Source organism: Rhinolophus sinicus, chromosome 16 (assembly GCF_057876585.1).
Source record: "Rhinolophus sinicus isolate RSI-liver-muscle chromosome 16, RSI-T2T, whole genome shotgun sequence".
Classification (NCBI taxonomy): Eukaryota; Metazoa; Chordata; class Mammalia; order Chiroptera; family Rhinolophidae; genus Rhinolophus; species Rhinolophus sinicus.
In genome coordinates, this window is record NC_142516.1 from 151,090,741 (window position 1) to 151,109,618 (window position 18,878).

The following is an 18,878-nucleotide window of genomic DNA, read 5'->3' on the forward strand; positions in this document are numbered from 1 at the left end:
ATCCTCCCTTATCCGAGAGGGATAGGTTCCAAGACCCCAGTGGATGCCTGAAACCACAGATAGCACATAACCCTATCTATACTGGTTTTTCCTATATACACACACCTATGATAACGTGTACTGCTTGAGTTTGGCATATCCTAATCGCCAGCATCACTACTCTTGAGCTTTCGGGACATTATCAAGTAAAACAGGGTTACTGCATGACAATACCTTGGCAGTTGATCTGATAACCAAGAGGGCTACTCAGTGACTAGCAGGTGGGAGGGTATACAAACAACGTGGATACCCTGACAGGGCTGATGCACATCCCAGGTGGAATGAAGCAGGAAAGCTTACGATTTCATCGTGCTACTCAGAACGTCACGCAATTTAAAACTTATGAATTGCTTACTTCTGCAATTTTCCATCTACTATTTTTGGACCATAGTGGACTAGGTAAAAATTACAGAAAGCAAAACTGCAGATAAGGGAGGACTACTGTACCACTATAGCACACCCCAGAGGTGGGACAATGTTAAGTAAAATAATCCATGCAAATCACTTAGCAATATGCCCCACAGATTCTGAATGCTGTATAAACCATGGCTAAATTACAAACATCTAAAACCCAAGGTTCCTGCCTCTGGTTCCAAAACTTTTCTTTTTTCTTCGAAATCTGTTGTATACAATTTCACAAAAAACGAAATGAGCTATAAGCTTTAAATAAATGCCACTTATACCAATCTAGTATACATAATAGTTTTCTATACTTATAAACATTTCACGTAATTTTTATTTTGCCTTTTAATTGACTTTACTTTGTATACATCTAGGTCTATAAATCAACACCATACGTAAATAATCCTTGTTAATAAATATTATTCTTTCATATTGACACAACATTCTCTCAGTTTCCAGAAACAATGGCACAAATAAGTATCTTTGAACAAATCGGGTTTTTTCCCATCAATATCTCTATTTTATAAGTAGAAAAACTAAGACATTTCATGAAAAATGACATCCATAAAATGTTTTTCTTTCATATATTCACTGCCAGATTTTTCTGCAAAAGCTGTTTATATTTGTAATGTAACTATTATATGACAGGAAATATTTCCTTCAAGTCCCATCAATATTAGGCCCTATATTATTGATTTATTTTTGCTAAATGTAACAGACAGTGGTCCCTCTGAACAATTCCAATGTTTATCTCTTCACTTGAAAAGACTGAACACTGTAGATATTAGTTCTTTATTTGTATCTCTTGTGTTATCCACCTAACATTCTTTTATCATTTGTCCAGTAGACTCTATGTTCTAAATGCTTAAAATATAATCAATTTTATATATGTTAAATGATAAGTTCTTCTCAATATTCCCACTTCATGAGCCTCTCCTCCCTTTGCCACCCATACCCTTGGGACACTGTACTTACTGTTCAGACAAATGATATGTGAGATTTTCTCATTATTAATTTAAATTTTAAATCCAGGTATTCTAGATAACCTAAATTTACTTCAAATAAAATACTTCTGAAATATATGAACTCTGCATTTATATTTTTCTCTAAACCAAATCCAACCTAATAATTATTTTTACACACAACAAAATTATTAGTACATAAATTTTTTAAAAGGCTTCCGCAGTGTTACAATTAAACTTGGTTTCCCATCTGTAATGCCCATTAAGATTTCTCTCATAGAATTAAATACAAGGTGAGTACATTCCTGATGAAATCATCATAAAAAGATTTTTCAATATGAAAAATTGAAATTAAAAACACAATACCATTTAAAAGCACTCCAGAAATAAAAATACTTAAGTATACATTTAATAAAACACGCAAGGGATCTGTACACTGTAAGTTACAGAATGCTAATGAAAGAAATCAAAGACCTAAACAAATGAGGAGGCCTACTGTGTTCGTGGATTTTTTTTAGAAAACTGAACATAATATGTCAATTCTCTTTGAACTGACCTATATGTTTATTTTAATCCCTACCAAAATATCAGCAAGGCTTTTTGTAGACATAAACAAGTTTATTCTAAATTTATATGTAAAGACATTCGCTGGAGAACAGCTAAAACAATCCTGACAGAGAAGAATCAGTGGGGAGAATCACTCTGCCCTCTACAAAGGATTCTATAGCACTACGGTAATCAAGAGAGCACAGGAATGGCAGAAACAGATCAGTGGAACAGAACAGAGAACTCAGAAACATACTCACACAAGTACAAGCAAAGGATTATTCTTAAAGGTGCAAAAGGAATTCAATGAAGGAAGGAAAGCCTTTTCAAAATACAGCGCTAGAACAATGAGACATCCATAGGCAAAAGAAATGAACCTCAACCTCAACCTCATACATTGTACAAAAATTAACTCAAAATAGATCATAGACTTAAATGTAAAACATAAAAACATAAATTTTTTAGAACATAGGAGAAAATCTTTGAAACCTAGGTCTTGGTGAATACTTCTTAGACATGACACCAAAAACCTGATTTACAGAGGAAAAAATAAAATCAATAAACTGGACCTCCTCAAAATTAAAATCTTTTGCTCTCTGACAGGCCCTGTAGAAAGATGACAAGAAAAGCTGCAGACTGGGAGAAAATACTTGCAAACCACATAGGTGAAAATGTCTAAAAATAAATAAAGAACTTCCAAAACACAATAATCAAAGAGCAAACAATCTAATTAGAACATGGGCAAAAAACATACATTACACCAAAAAGGATTTACAGATGACAAATACGCACATTAAAGAAATGTAAATTAATACAATGATGAGCTATCACTTACACACCTCTCAGAATGGCTAAAATACAAAATAATGACAATACCAAATACTATTATAGCAAGGATGCAGAGGAACCTACAATGGCTCCAGCACTCTGCGAAGCAATTCGATAGTTTCTTATAAAACCTAAACACATAATTACCATACAACCCAGAAACTGCACTCCTGGGCATTTATCCCAGGAAAATGAAAAGTTATGCTCACACTAAAACTTGTATGAGAATATTCATTAGCAGTTTTATTTGTAATAGCCAAAAAATGGAAACAACCCAAATACCCACCAACGGATGAATGGATAAATAAAATGTGTCATACACCTACTATGGAATACTTAGCAGTTAAAACAAGCTAAGTGATATAAGCAACAATCTGGATGAATCTCCAGGCAATGTGCTGAGAAAAGTCATTTCCAAAAGGTTACATATATTTGAGGCCATATATACAACATTTTAGAAATATCAAAATTTAAGAAATGAATAACAAATTAGTGGTTGCTAGGAGTTATGGATAAGGGGCCGAAGGACTATGAAAGGAAAAGGTGTGGTTATAAAAGGGCAACAGAAGGGACAGCCTTGTAGCAATAAACTGTTCAGTATCTTGACTGTGGTGATACAAGAAAAAGTGTATGGAATTAAGTACACACAAAGAAATGAATGCTATGAAACCTGAATACACTGGTAGATTGTAGCAATGTCAATATCCTGGTTGCAATATTGTACTACAGTTTTACAAGACATTATCATTGCGGGGAACTGGGTATTAGGTAAAAGGTACAGAGGATCTCTCTGTATTATTAATTACAATTTCATGGGAATCTACAATTATCTCAATTAAAAATAAAATACCATTGAATATAGATGCACATTCTCATAGGAGAATCCCAAGTAGCAAGAAAGATTAGATAAACATAAAATGACATGCAATGTTATTGAGACCATGAGACAGCTTCCAATGCAATACAATTAAGTCTAATGTTTTTAGGACTTGTCTGCATATTTACTGAGTATTGTGACAAAGCCTGTAACATTCCCCCAACAAAGCCAAAACACTTCACGCTTTGTAAAGTAGCCATATGGATAATCGCAAAATTTCCTTTTAAGAATTTGTTTCATTACTCCTTTCAAATCAGATAAAGGGTTTCCCCAGCTACTTAGAGGACTTTTAGAATAGCTCAGGTGATATCTCTAGATTCTCATAAAAGACAAAACAGAGCATATGAGCTATGTAAACTGAGTTAGGATTATATATTTATTCGATACACTACATTCAATCTGTTACAGTGATTCTTTGATGTCAGCCACTACATACTAATTCAGGAATTATGACTCTTACATACACAAATCAAGTGCTTTTCCCTTTTTGCTATAAAATTATTATTAAATATCTTTCAATAAAATATAAATCTAGTATGTTCACTCAAAATAATATGTTCATAGAGTCAAATGCAAACTGAACTTACCACTTTTTTAAAGTCATCTTCTGCTTCATCAAGTTTTCCTTGTTTGAGTAATAAGTGACCTCTCTGTAATCTTGCCTAGAAAAAACAAAACAAAAGGGTGCTCTGAGTACTACTATGCATTTCTAAATTTTCTTTAAACACAAAGAATAAAACTAAATAAGCAAATGAAGTATTAATGAAATATTTATCTTTCCAATGCCCATTTGACTTGGCTTTCTAAGACTGATTCCTGGCACCAATGAATGTGCATAGTTTTTGTTCAAGTATGCTTCCTTAAAAATACATTCTGCCATACCCCAAAAAATTGAAAATATGTGTCCACACAAAATCTGATACATGAATGTTCATAGCAATAGCCAAAAAGTGTAAACAACCCAAATTCATATCAACTAATAAACCAGTATGATATATTGATAAATGTGCTATACCCATACAATGGAATATTATTCAGCCATAAGATGAAGTACTGATACATACTACAACATGGTTGAACCTTGAAAATACTATGTTCAGTCTAAGAAGTCAGACATGAAAGGCTACATATTGTATTCCATTTACGTGTAATATCAAAAATAGGCAAATCCGTAGAGACAGAAAAATAAAAGCTTGCCAAGGATTGGGGCAGAAATGGGGATGACAGCTAATGGGAGCAGGGTGATCCCAAAATCAGACAAAGACACCACAATAAAAGAAAACTACAGGCCGATATCTCTAATGAATATAGATGCAAAAATCCTCAACAAAATATTAGCAAACAGAATTCAACAATACATTAAAAAGAGCATACACCATGATCAAGTGGGATTCATCCCTGGTATGCAAGGGTGGTTCAACATCCACAAATCAATTAATGTGATACACCACATCAACAAAATTAAAAATAAAAATCACATGATTATATCAGTAGATGCAGAAAAAGCATTTGATAAAATCCAGCAGCCATTTATGATAAACACCCTTAAGAAAGAGGGAATAGAGGGATCATATCTCAACATAATAAAGGCCATATATTATAAACCCACAGCTAACATCATACTCAATGGGGAAAAGCTAAAACCATTCCCCTTAAGACCAGGAACAAGGCAAGGTTGCCCACTTTCTCCACTTCTATTCAACGTAGTGCTGGAATTTCTAGCCACAGCAATCAGACAAGAAAAAGAAATAAAAGGCATCCAAATCAGTAAGGAGGAAGTAAAACTGTCATTATATGCAGATGACACGATACTATATATAGAGAACGCTAAAGACTCCACCAAGAAACTATTAGAGCTGATAGATGAATTTAGTAAAATAGCAGGATACAAAATTAATATTCAGAAATCAGTGCATTTGTATATACCAATAATAAAACATTAGAAGGAGAAATTTAAAAAGCAATCCATTTACAATTGCTTCAAAGACTATAAAATACCTAGGAATAAATTTAACCAAAGAAGTAAAAGATCTATACTCAGAAAATTATAAGACACTGAAGAAAGAAATGAAAGAAGATACAAATAGATGGAAACACATACCATGTTCATGGATAGGAAGAATTAATATACTTAAAATGTCCATACTGCCTAAGGCAATATACATATTCAACGCAATTCCTATCAAACTACCAATGACATTTTTCACAGAAATAGAACATATAATCCTAAAATTTATATGGGACCATAAAAGACCCCAGATAGCCTCAGCAACTTGAGAAATAAGAACAAAGTGGGAGGTATAACAATACCTGACATCAAATTATATTACAAGGCTATAGTAATCAAAACAGCATAAAAACAGACACATAGATCAATGGAACAGAATAGAGAGTCCAGAAACAAATCCATGCCTGATTTGAACTCACGAAGCATATCAGTCGCTAAAACTCTGAATTATAAAGCCAGGGAGCAGCCCTCACTGAGTAAAAAATAATAATGTTTATTTACTAAGACAAATCAAAAGTTGTGGTTTTGTGGAACTAATTTCCCAGGAAGAAATAAGTGGGGAAAAAGGATTATGCATGGGGATCGATTCCTGATGGGTAAGAGGTGTTACAAAAGTGTTCTCAAATGACTGATTGTGGTGATGGTTGCAGAATCCTGTGAACATGCTAAAAACAGCATTGAATTGTGCACTGTAAGTGGATCAATTGTTTGGTAAGTGAAGTATGTCTCAATAAACCTGTTACAGATGATAAAAAAATAAATAAATAAATAAATCCATGCCTGTATGGCCGTTTAATCTATGACAATGGAAGCAAGAATGTACGGTGCGGTAAAGACAGTCTATTCAATAAATGGTGCTGGGAAACCTAGACAGATACATGCAAAAAAAAATGAACCTGGACCACCTCCTTACACCATATACAGAAATAAATTCAAAATGGCTTAAAGACTTAAATGTAAGATCTGAAAACATAAAATTCCTAGAAGAAAATATAGGAAGAAACTTCACAGACATTACCCGGAGTAAGATTTTTACTGATATATCCCCTTGCGCGAGTGAAGTAAGAGAAAAAATAAACATGTGGGATTACATCAAACTAAAAAGTTTTTTCACAGCAAAGGAAACCACCAATAAAACAAAAAGGGATCCTACTGAATGGGAAAGATATTTGCCAATGATATATCTGATAAGGGGTTAATATCACAAATTTATAAACAACTCACTCAACTCAACTCCAAAAAACAAACAACACAATTAAAAAATGGGCAGAGGACATGAATAGACATTTTTCTAAAAAGGACATACAGATGGCAAACAGATATATGAAGAAATGCTCAACCTCACTAACCATCAGAGAAATGCAAATAAAAACCACACTGAGACACCACCTCACCCCAGTCAAAATGGCTATCATCAATAAATCAACAAACAACAAGTGCTGGCGAGGATGTGGAGAAAAGGGAACGCTTGTGCACTGTTGGTGGGATTGGAGATTGGTGCAGCCACTAAGAAAAACAGTATGGAGGTATCTCAAAAATCTGAAAATGGAACTACCTTATGATCCAGCAATTCCACTCCTAGGTATCTATTCGGAGAAATCGAAAACTCTAATTCAAAAATCTTTATGCACTCCTATGTTTATTGCAGCACTATATACAATAGCCAAGACAAGGAAACAACCGAAATGCCCACTGGTAGATAACTGGATTAAGAAACTGTGGTACATTTATACAATGGAGTATTACGCAGCCATAAAGAAAGAAATCTTATCATTTGCAACAACATGGACGTGGATGGACCTAGAGAACATTATGTTAAGTGAAATAAGTCAGACAGAGAAAGACAAATACCATATGATCTCACTTATATGTGGAATCTAAAGAAAAGAATAAGTGAATGACATAATCAGAGACAGTTTTGGAAACATGGAGGAAAAACAGAGGGTTGCTAGAGGGGCGGGGGAGTGGGGATAAGGGGAAGGTGAGAGGTTTTGAAAAATAGTCGGTAACCACAAGATGGTCATGGGGGTTTGAAAATTAATTTGGGGAATGTAACCAATAATGTTGTAAAGATTTTGTAGGGTATCCGATGGACACTCCCATTGAGAGACCACCTCAGGGATGATGTAGATGCCTGATCACTGCACTGTACACCTGAAGCTGAAGCTGAACAATAATGAATGCCAACTATAATTATATATATATATATATATATATATATATATATATATATATATATATATATACACACACACACATATATATATATACACACACACACACACGTATGTATATGTATATATATGTATGTATATACTTACAAGAAGCGGAGTACAGCATTAGGAATAGAGACAGTGGAAACGTAATGGCTCTGTGCGTTGTCAGGGGGATAGTGGATGGGGGGAGGGGGGTTCACACAGTGTGAGGGATATAAATGATAAACGTCTAAGTAAAAAATATATAATAAAATGTAACAAATTATGTTTCATATACAAAGAAAGTCAGTGTTTCTCAGGAGACATATATTGACATTTTATGGGTTACTTTATTAAGAACAAATATAAATGTGTAGATGTCTAAAAAAAAAAGAATTTTAAATAAAATTTTTATAACTGCTTTATTGGAAAAAAAAACAACAAAAATAAATAAATACATAAAAATGTCCATCCTACTCAAAGCAATCTACAGACTCAATGCAATCCCTATCAATATCAGTGGCATTTTTTCCATAGAAGTGGAACAAATAAGCCTATAATTTATATGGAAACACAAAAGACCTCAAATAGCCAAAGCAGTCTTGAGAAAGAACAAAATTAGAGGTATTACACTACCTGATGTCAAACTATACTACAAGTCTATAGTAATCAAAACAGCATAGCACTGGCATAAAAAAAAGACACAAAGATCAATGGAACAGAATAGAGAGCCCAGAAATAAACCTACACCTCTATAGTAAACTAACTTATGACAAAGAAGACAAGAATATACACTGGGGTAACAACAGTCTCTTCAATAAATGGTTTTGGGAGAACTGGACAGATACATGCAAAAAATGAAATTAGTCCACTTTCTTAAACCATATATAAAAATAAACTCAAAATAGATTAAAGACTGAAGTGTAAGACCTAAAACCATAAAACTCCTAGAAGAAAATACAGTAAACTCTTTGACTCTCAGCGATATTTTCTTGGATATGTCTCTTCAGGCAAGAGAAACAAAAGAAAAAATAAAATGGAGTACATAAAACTTAAGAAGTTTTTGTACAGTGAAGGAAGCCATCAACAAAACAAAAAAGAACCTACTGAATGGGAGAAGATATTCGCCAGTGACACATCCAATAAGGAGTTAATATCCAAAATATACAAGGAACTCAAACAACACCAAAAAAACAAGTAATCCTATTAAAAATATGGGCAGAGGATCTGAATAGACAGTTTTCCAAAGAGGACATACAGATGGCCAGCAGACATATGAAAAGATGCTCAATATCACAAAATCATCAGGGAAATGCAAATTAAAACCATACCTATCAGAATGGCCACCATCAAAAATCAACAAGGATATGCACTATTAGTGGGATGGTAAAGTGGTGCAGCCACTATGGAAAACAGTATGGAGGTTCCTCAAAAAATTAAAAATAGGGGCCGGCTGGGTGGCTCAGGCAGTTAGAGCTCCATGCTCCTAACTCCGAAGGCTGATGGTTCAATTCCCACATGGGCCAGTGGGCTCTCAACCACAAGGTTGTCAGTTCAATTCCTCAAGTCCTGCAAGGGATGGTGGGCAGCGCCCCCTGCAACTAAGATTGAACACGGCACCTTGAGCTGAGCTGCTGCTGAGCTCCCAGATGGCTCAGTTGGTTGTGCGTCCTCTCAACCACAAGGTTGCCAGTTTGACTCCTGCACGGGATGGTGGGCTGTGGCCCCTGCAACTAGCAACGGCAACTAGACCTGGAGCTGAGCTGCGCCCTCCACAACTATGACTGAAAGGACAACAACTTGAAGCTGAATGGCACCCTCCACAACTAAGATTGAAAGGACAACAACTTGACTTGGAAAAAAGTCCTGGAAGTACACACTGTTCCCCAATAAACTCCTGTTTCCCTTCCCCAATAAAATCTTTAAAAAAAAAAAAAAAAAAAAAATTAAAAATAGAACTACCATTTGACCCAGCAATTATACTTCTGGTATTTATCCAGAGAAATCCAAAATACTATTTCGAAAACCTATATCAACCCTTATGTTCACTGCAGCATTATTTACAGTAGCCAAGATATGGAAACAACCTAAGTGTCCACAGATGGACAAATGAATAAAGAAGATTTGTGCTTATACATACATTGTATTATTACCTAGCCATAAAAAAAGAATAAAATCTTGACATCTGTGACAACACGGTTGGACCTAGAGTGTATTATGCTAAGTGAAATAAGTCAGAAAAAAGACAAACACCATATGATTTTACTTATATGTGAATCTAAAACACAAAATAAATGAACAAACAAAAGAGAAACAAACTCATAAATACAGAGAACAAATTAATGGTTGTCAGATGGGAAGGTGTTGCCGGGAAGGTTGAAAAATGTGAAAGGTATTACGAAGTACAAATTGCTAGTTATAAAAATAGTCATAAGGATGAAAAGTACAGCACAGGGAATAGTCAGTAATATTGTAACAATTATGTATAGTGTCAGATGGGTACTAGACTTATCAGGGTGATCGCTTAGTAAGCTATATAAATGTCTAATCACTGTTATACACCTGAAATGAATATAATATTGTATGTCAACTGTAACTGAAAAAAAATTTTTTAATTTTAAAAGACAGAAACCACATCGATATTCTACTAAAACTTACATATTACTTTTATGATACATAAAATTTCCCTAATCCTCTGTTAAATGAATCAATACAAATAAAAAGCAATATTAAATGTACTTCAACAGCTAATAGTTACTATAATACCAGGAAAATGAGCTACTTAACCTTTGTGCTTAGCTGGGTAAAGTAACAGACTAAAGAAAAATTTGATACTTGGGAATTCCATCTTAAAATATAGTAATATTGCAAATCAAACGTTAATCTATATCTAATTACTTATATCAAATTATTTTTGGAATATGGCAGGATATAAACAATACATGAGTTACCAAATCAATTTTGAAACCATCTAATTGGTCCTATTATTTTAAGCCATTACACTGACCTGACAATCATCAGGATATCCCATAAGACTAAATTCCTCCACTTCTTAAGCTTGTGTGTTAGTTCCAGGGAAGAACTCTAATTTAGCATTGTATCCACACCACAAACCACTGCTTAGTTGAACTACTATGCCCTCTTCTTTATTCTTCCTGTCACAACCTAATTGAAACTGTCGTCAGTCACCTGACAGCCTCTTAATACAACAGCTTCTTAGTCAGCTCATTTCTCAGCCTCACTTCTTGCCCTACAATCCATCCTCCACACAGAGGTCTTTCTAAACGACAAAGGGAACATCACTGCCACGCTTCTAACAATCATCTAATGGGCCCACTGTTACTCCCTCACACAGACCTTTGATTCCAGGGACTTTGGAGGTCTCTTGTTGTCCAGTCTACTACATCTCAACGGCTTTCTATATCCTCCAGCTAGTCCTCACCTTAAGAAACAAATTACCTCCTCCAAGTTCCCTTAAATTCTCCTTTAAAGAAAATTTAAGTGCACTTACTGCAGTGAAATCCATCTTCAATTCAATCACTTTAGTTAAATCAGGAAGTGCTGCCTTTGATTTGCCCATAGCTAAAAAGACAGTAGCTCTCCGATAGTAAGCAACATAGTTATCTGGGTCACCATCTGAAAATTAAAATAATAAATATTAGCTCTCAGTAATTTATTTTTAAAAAAACAACACCTGAACAATATCAGAGTTTTCAATTCTATTATGAAAGGCATCAAAAGAATTTCTTCATCAATAATGGGTCATATTGCCTAGCAAAATCACTGCAAAGCAATCCAGAACAGGGATTAGCAAACTGTAGCCTCTGCACCAAATCTAACCCACACACTTCAAGTTAAGAATGTTTTTTACATTTTTAAAGTTTTCAAAAAAATACAAAAATATGAAACAGAGCCTAAAATATTTACTATACTGGCCCTTTAAGAAAAAGTTCTCCAACCTCTGGTCTGAAATGCTAACTATATTCAACTCCTAACTTTTTAACTGAAATTTTCTTAAGTGAAATAGTGATGGAGAATGTGGATTTATTCACAGGATTTTAGAAAACTATAGACTTCCAATTAAACTGATATATTGAATGTGCAATATCTGATCCCTCAAATTCTAACTAAAAAGGCAGTGAAGAAGAGAAGTACAGATCTTAGGACAAAGAATGAGAACGGAAATGAGAGTGAGACTAGAAAGCAAGACTAGTGAAGTTAATATCTGAAAAAAGGAAATCAGATGGATGAGTTAGATTTCTGAGCTAATTCCACTCTACTCAGCACCTACAAAGTGGGGGAAGGAGTGAATTCAATTAGAAGCAAACCTCATGCTGAACAATCCTTCCAGAAAGCAACTTTGAAATTTGTGTGTGTGTGTGTGTGTGTGTGTGTGTGTGTGTGTGTGTGTGTGTTAAAAATGATCTTGACCAAATCTAGTCATCTACCTTTAAAAAATAAGTATCTATTCACACACGTTCATCATTACACAATTTACTACTAAAATTTCTATCATTTGCAAGTCCTATCATTTGAAAAACATTACAATGCTTTTTTCTACATGGCAGGATGGTATATAATTATTCAAAATTACGGTTTTGAGCAGTTAATGGTACTGAAAACTACCTGAAGTACTGCTGGGGGAATGCTGGGCAGGAGGGAGAGAAAACCATACATGAAAGAAGATATACAAATGGCCAATAAGCACATGAAAAGAGGCTTAACATCACTAATCATTAGGGAAGTGCAAATGAAAACCACATTGAGATACCACTTCACACCCACTAGAATAAAGAAAGGAAGGGAAGGAGGGAGGGAAAAGTACTGGTGAGGATGTGGAGAAACTGGAGCCCTTCTGCACTGATGGAAGGAATGTAAAATGGTGCAGCTGCTATGGAAAGGTCCCTCAAAAATTAAACATAGAATTACCATATGAACCACCAATACCACTTCTGGGTATATACCCAAAAGAATTGAAAGCAAAGTTTAAACAGAATATTATTATTCTGTTTAATACACCCTTGTTTGTAGCAGCATTATTCACAACAGCCCAAAGATGGAAACAATCCAAACGTCCACAGATGGAGGAATTAATAAACAAATGTGGTATATACATACAATGGAATGTTATTTAGCCTTAAAAAGGAATGAAATTCTGATACATGCTTCAACACAGATGAAACTTGAAGACATTATCTAAGGGAAATAATTAGCCAGGCACAAAGGACAATATTTGTACTTCTACAAGGTACCTAGAGTAATCAATGTTACAGAGACAGAAATCAGAATGGTGGTCATCAGAGGCTGGGGGACCAGAAACGAAGAACAACTATTTAATGGGACCAGAGTTTCAGTTTGGGAGGATGAAAAAGTTCTGGATATGGATGGTGGTAATGAGTGTACAACAATGTGAACGCACTTAATGCCACTGAACTATATGTTTAAAAATGGTTAAAATGGTAAATTTTGTATATATATTAAATTGTACTAAATATTTTATTGCAATATCTTTGAAAAAATAAAAATTAGGCATTTTAACAATTTTAAAAAATCTTGATTTTCTTAAACCTAAAACAAAAACAAACAAAATCCATATATACTCCCAGCTAAGCATCAATGAAATTTCTTTCCCGATCAACTTTCTTTGGAAGGCAAGGAAAGAAGAGCAAAGTCAGTAGACTTTGTATAGGTTGTTTCCTACAAAATATTGTAATTAGCTTGAAGAAATAATAAAGTAATTATATTTAGAGCACACTGATATAGAACATTTTTAGGTTCCGTTTATATTCAATTTAGAACATGCAATACATAGAAAATATATGGGTCTAGTCAGCGTAACTGGTCATAAGAATGATTTGATACCTAAGCATTACTGAAACTTAAGTGACTGCCTCTGAAAGTAAAAGGAAATTCACTATCTGAGCAGAGATGGATTTTCTTCTTTATACTGTTCATATACTCCAAAATGTTTCACAATGAACATGGACTACTTTTATATTCATTAATTTAAAAAAGAAAATTTAAGTTCTCCATGACTTACTTACACTAAGCAAAGAATAAGAAATACTAGAAATAATATGATTTAAGGCCTGGTGTTTTTACCACAACCATCACCTTATATGTCCAAATCCTACTCAATGTTTGAGGCACAGTGCAAATGACTTATTGATTACACATGTGAAAATAAACTTCCCATTTCCTCAATTTCTGTAACATTCTATTATATATCTTCTTGCACCTAACACTTATCAAATCCCTCCAGTATCAGTTATTTATATACACACTTCAGTCTAGAGAAAATACATTCCTTGAGTGAATTTTTGTGTCTCCATAGCACCTGGCCACAGGTACTGAAATGAAAGGAAATGGAAAAAAAATTCCTGGTCACTGCAACAAAGGACACTCCCACCTCAGCATCAACACTGACGTCTGGCTGGGACAAGCAAGGGACCCAAACAAGTCAGCACAAAAGTGGCTCTTAAACAGACGTGCCTCACCAGGGAATTCAGATTATTCTCCCACATGAAATTAGCAATGACTTTTCCAAAAACAGATGTTGCTCATTTTGAACTCTGTATGAAGTTCATTCAAGAAAAGAAGAATGCTTATTGCTAGCTTTGGGCATTTTATTTTATCAAGAAAGTACCTTAAGCAAAAATTGCACTGAACTTCTATTTGGAAAAAACCTGACCATTTCAGTCTGTGCAGAAAAACCTCCAAAGATAATTAAGTATGACATAGCTTTTGCATTAAGTATCTGATTATACACATATTTTAAATGTCTCTATGAAATATTTCTGGGATATCTACTTTCACTTGTTTTACTAGTCAGTTTTTAGGTATTTTTAAGATATGAGATGAAACTGGAACCCCAATTTCAATTTATAACACTGAACCTACAAAAACAAGGAATCAAATGGCAATGGCACAACCATGAATCAAGGACCAATTTGCTTAGTGGTATAGGGTCACTTGAATGGCAAAACAGAATAGCCTTCCCTAACTCTTCATCTTAAAACACCAACAGTTCCTAAAACTAGTGTCCCTTCTCACATCATTGTACACAAAACAGCAACTAAACAAGGCCTGGTTTAAGAAATTCATGCTTCATTTCCCATAAGATTTGATATCCTTGAAAACAACCACTTTTCCTATTATCCATTCAACATACAATACAGTTCATCATTTAAATTACTTGCAAACCTACATATACTCTATTTCATTTGAAAACAGGTCATTCAAATTGTTATACTATATTAGAAATTTAACGTGAAAAAGGGATTTAAAGACTAATCCTAAAACTGTCAAATAATTCAAATATGAGAAAATTAGCCCTAATAAAAAAATACAACTACTGCTGGAGAAAACACATCAGAAAGCCAATTATAATACAAATGATGTTGTAAACAGTGGTAGCAAGAAGCAGAAAGACCACCCTTGCCAATATACCAAAAATTTTTTATTCTTGCTCTCAGCTAACCAAACTCTACACCACCATTCATTCAAATTTCCACTGGGCATCTACCACAGGTTAAAATAATACAAAAAGACAGTATCTATCCTTAAGAAGTTTACAGCCTTTTGAACTGGAATGTGACCTTTGGAAAGTCACTAGAGCACTCTGTCTCCTTCTGTCTAAATGTGAATAGTAACGTCCATCCCCATTTCACAAGTGAGGTTTAAATGTCACAAGAAAGCACCATATGTTTAAGTGACAAATAAATGTAGACATGGATTTTGTTTTTTCATTTAGCAAAACTATGTAAGTGTAATACTGATTTTCTTATGAAGCAAACAGATGACCCTATCATTTCAGACATGCACACCATTCAATCCACCACTTTAGATATTCATTTATGCTAGATATACCTGAGACTTCTATAACGTCTATCAAAGAAATGATTTCAGTCCCCAAGATTCATTTCAGACCCATGAACCGTAAGACCATTCTGTGGGAATGAGAAGCAGGGCCATCTTCACACCTGCACTGCAGTTTTCTCTAATGATGAATCTCTAAACAAAACTTGTGTCTGACTACTTCATAACATTAAAATAGATGCAACTGTTTCAGAAGACTATTTGAAAAGTGTTAATAAACACTATTCCTAAAATTGCACTGTTTTCAACAGATCAAGAATATTTCCCAATCAGTTCTAAACCTTAAAACCCCTGCCAAAAAAATATTTATACACCAGCGACAAAAAAATCTGCAAACCAAATCACTGATAAATCTATACCACAAAGTAGAAACAATTACTGTGTGCTATGCAGTTTTAATATACAAATCTTTCATTGTGTAATAATATAATCATAAAACAAACCATGCCCAAGTAATTTTCAAAATGTACCAAGTAATTTTTCAAAAATGAAAGTGGAAGAAAGGGCATCACAACCATAAATAATTTCAGCTGTCACGTTGTAATAAAAATGATTCCTTGATACTCCAATGATGCTAGCCGAATTCTATTACATACTGTAACATCGATTTCTAATCAAGGGAGAAGTTAAAGAAACAAATTACATCACAAAATTTAGAAGCTGGGAGGTATAAACATTTTTATGAATAAATAAACTTTTAATGAACTTTTTATGTAGTCAGTTTAAAGCAATGTGTTAAAACATGGCTGACATTTTACCACAAAAGATCAGCACACATTCTGCAGCAACACAGCTCTATGACCTACGGCAGTAAGTAACCAACTTGTTAGTCTAGAAGTCAGGAGAACTGGACTAACACACGGTAGTTAGAGCCTCTCACCAACTCACTGGGTTACCTGTCTCAAACCACACAGGTCTTCCTCAGAAATTATGCTATGTGTACCATTTGCGAATCATTGCTACTCACCAAATTATGAACAAAATGACATAGCTATTCGAACTCTGAATGCACCAACAGTATTTCACTTTCTCCCTTTACTGAATTTCACAAATAAATTACTTTACTTAAGCTTTATTAATTTACACTTTCAGTAAAGACAGTAATATTTTATTGGGTGTTTTGGGGAAGAGCCAACTCAAGAATTCTTGTATGGCACTGAAGCTAAAGAAAAACGAGCAGTCGTTTTAAACTACTTTAACAGTGTGCCATAACCCTTAATGTTTCTGCTAAATGTGGGATTAAAGAATGCAAATAATGAAATATTAATATAGGTAGAAAGTATAAGTTTCTGCAAATATTCTCATGGTAACAGGGAAAAATCAATATACTTTTAAGACATGCTTTATCTATGACAGTAACTGAAAAAAATTTAATTACCACGCTGCAGCACTGAAGACAGCTCAAATCACCAGAAAAAGTACAAGCTTTGTAACAACATGGTCATACAGTAAAGGCCTCTAATGAAAAGCCACTTTTGCACATTGTTGTGCCAATTAACTACCACTACCAAGGTTCAGTTAATTACTAAAAAGAAAAAAACCTTCCTAATAGAAATTCCACATAATTAAGAAAAACCTTTCAACATATCAAATCTGTTTTCAGAAGTCTTAATTTTCAGAGACACCAAAAGTAGGTTTATTTATATATATCTTACATGTGATTGTACCCTATTTTCAAAAAAATCTTTATATACATTATTCTCACCTAACCTCCACAAAAATTCCTTTTTGGATAGCACAGTAAAAACTGCTAGAAATCTGCAGGTAACTTCTTTAAGCCTACATTTTCTTGCATAACTTGACCAATGTCACAGTATTATCAAGTGGCAAACCAAGATTAAAATCTAGGTTTCCTATTAGTATTCCAGAGAGCTAATAACATCAGTAATAAAAATGAGTTCCAGAAAAAGCATGAAAAAACAAATTTCCAAACCAAAATCTAACTTAGTTTATATAGTAAATTACAACAAAAGGATGATAATTCTTCTGGTGAGCACAACTGTATCTTATTAAAAATATACCACCTCATTACCCTGCAGGTTGACTCATCACTGTTAACCATCCCAAATGAGGGTGAAAATGTATAAATAAATTTTAAAAGGACTCAGAAAAGTCAATGTCAAAAAGTCCTAGCACAAAAGTGTATGCAGTAACTCATAAGAAAACCCTTTAAGACCTCACTTAGAACCTATTTATTTAAAGATGTGCTACATACACATACACACTATATATATATACACACATATACCTATATGTGAAATACACACACACACACACTCTTTCTCTCTCTCTACGGAATGGAATATTCCTCAGCCATAATAAATGAAAACTGGCCATTTGTGACTCATGGATAGACGTAAGGTATTGTAATGCTAAGCAAAGTAAGTCGAACAGAGGAAGATAAATACCGCATGATCTCACTTATATGTGGAATCTAAAAAACAAAGCAAATGAACAAACAAAACAGAAACAGACTGACAAATACAGAGAATAAACTGGTGGTTACCAGAGAGGAGAAGGGTGGTATGACAGGTAAAATCAGGAAAGGGGATTAAGAGGTACAAACTTCCAGTTATAACATACTCGTAAGTAGTCATGGGATGTAACAGACTCATACATCATAGGGAATATAATCAATACTGTAATAACTTTGTATGGTGACGAGATTAGTCGTGGTGATTGTTCTGTAATCAGAATGTGTAATGTGTGAAAAAAGTGAATCACTCTATGTTGTATACATGAAACTAACAGAATATTGTATGTCAACTATAATTCAATTTGAAAATTTTTAGTTTGAAAGAAAGAACCTATTTATTGTGGTCATCTCGTTTCTCATAGTCCCAGTAGATTGAAAGCTGCAGACAGGTGATGCTACAGACACAAGCAAGGAGCAGTAAGAAGCAACCGCCTAAAGAGTAGTAGGAGTTAGACCAACACTGAAGAGGCAATGAACTCCAGGAACCCCGAAGGGCCTCGAAGTAAAGTAACTACTAAACTGATGATCTCAAGGCATCGAGAAAATTAAATTATACTCAGTAAAATCTTTTAAGAGGGCAGAAAATTACCTTGAGAAAAGTTTTCTGTCAAAATTATCTTAAATTATTCTTGGTACTTACAGTTGTAAGTCTGTTACCTGAAAAATT

The 18,878-nt window shown here is 34.2% G+C and overlaps 1 protein-coding gene across 1 annotated transcript in view; it reads right to left on the minus strand.

The window, feature by feature from the left end:
• The window catches only part of DNAJC3 (DnaJ heat shock protein family (Hsp40) member C3), a 64,924-nt gene that overhangs the window by 26,539 nt on the left and 19,507 nt on the right, over window positions 1–18,878 (minus strand). Inside the window, exons 3-4 of the mRNA XM_019737175.3 lie at window positions 11,369–11,493; window positions 4,242–4,316 (exon numbers count right to left, since the gene is read on the minus strand). Of these exons, the coding sequence (XP_019592734.1) occupies window positions 4,242–4,316; window positions 11,369–11,493 (200 nt within the window). The remainder of the gene's footprint in view (window positions 1–4,241; window positions 4,317–11,368; window positions 11,494–18,878) is intronic.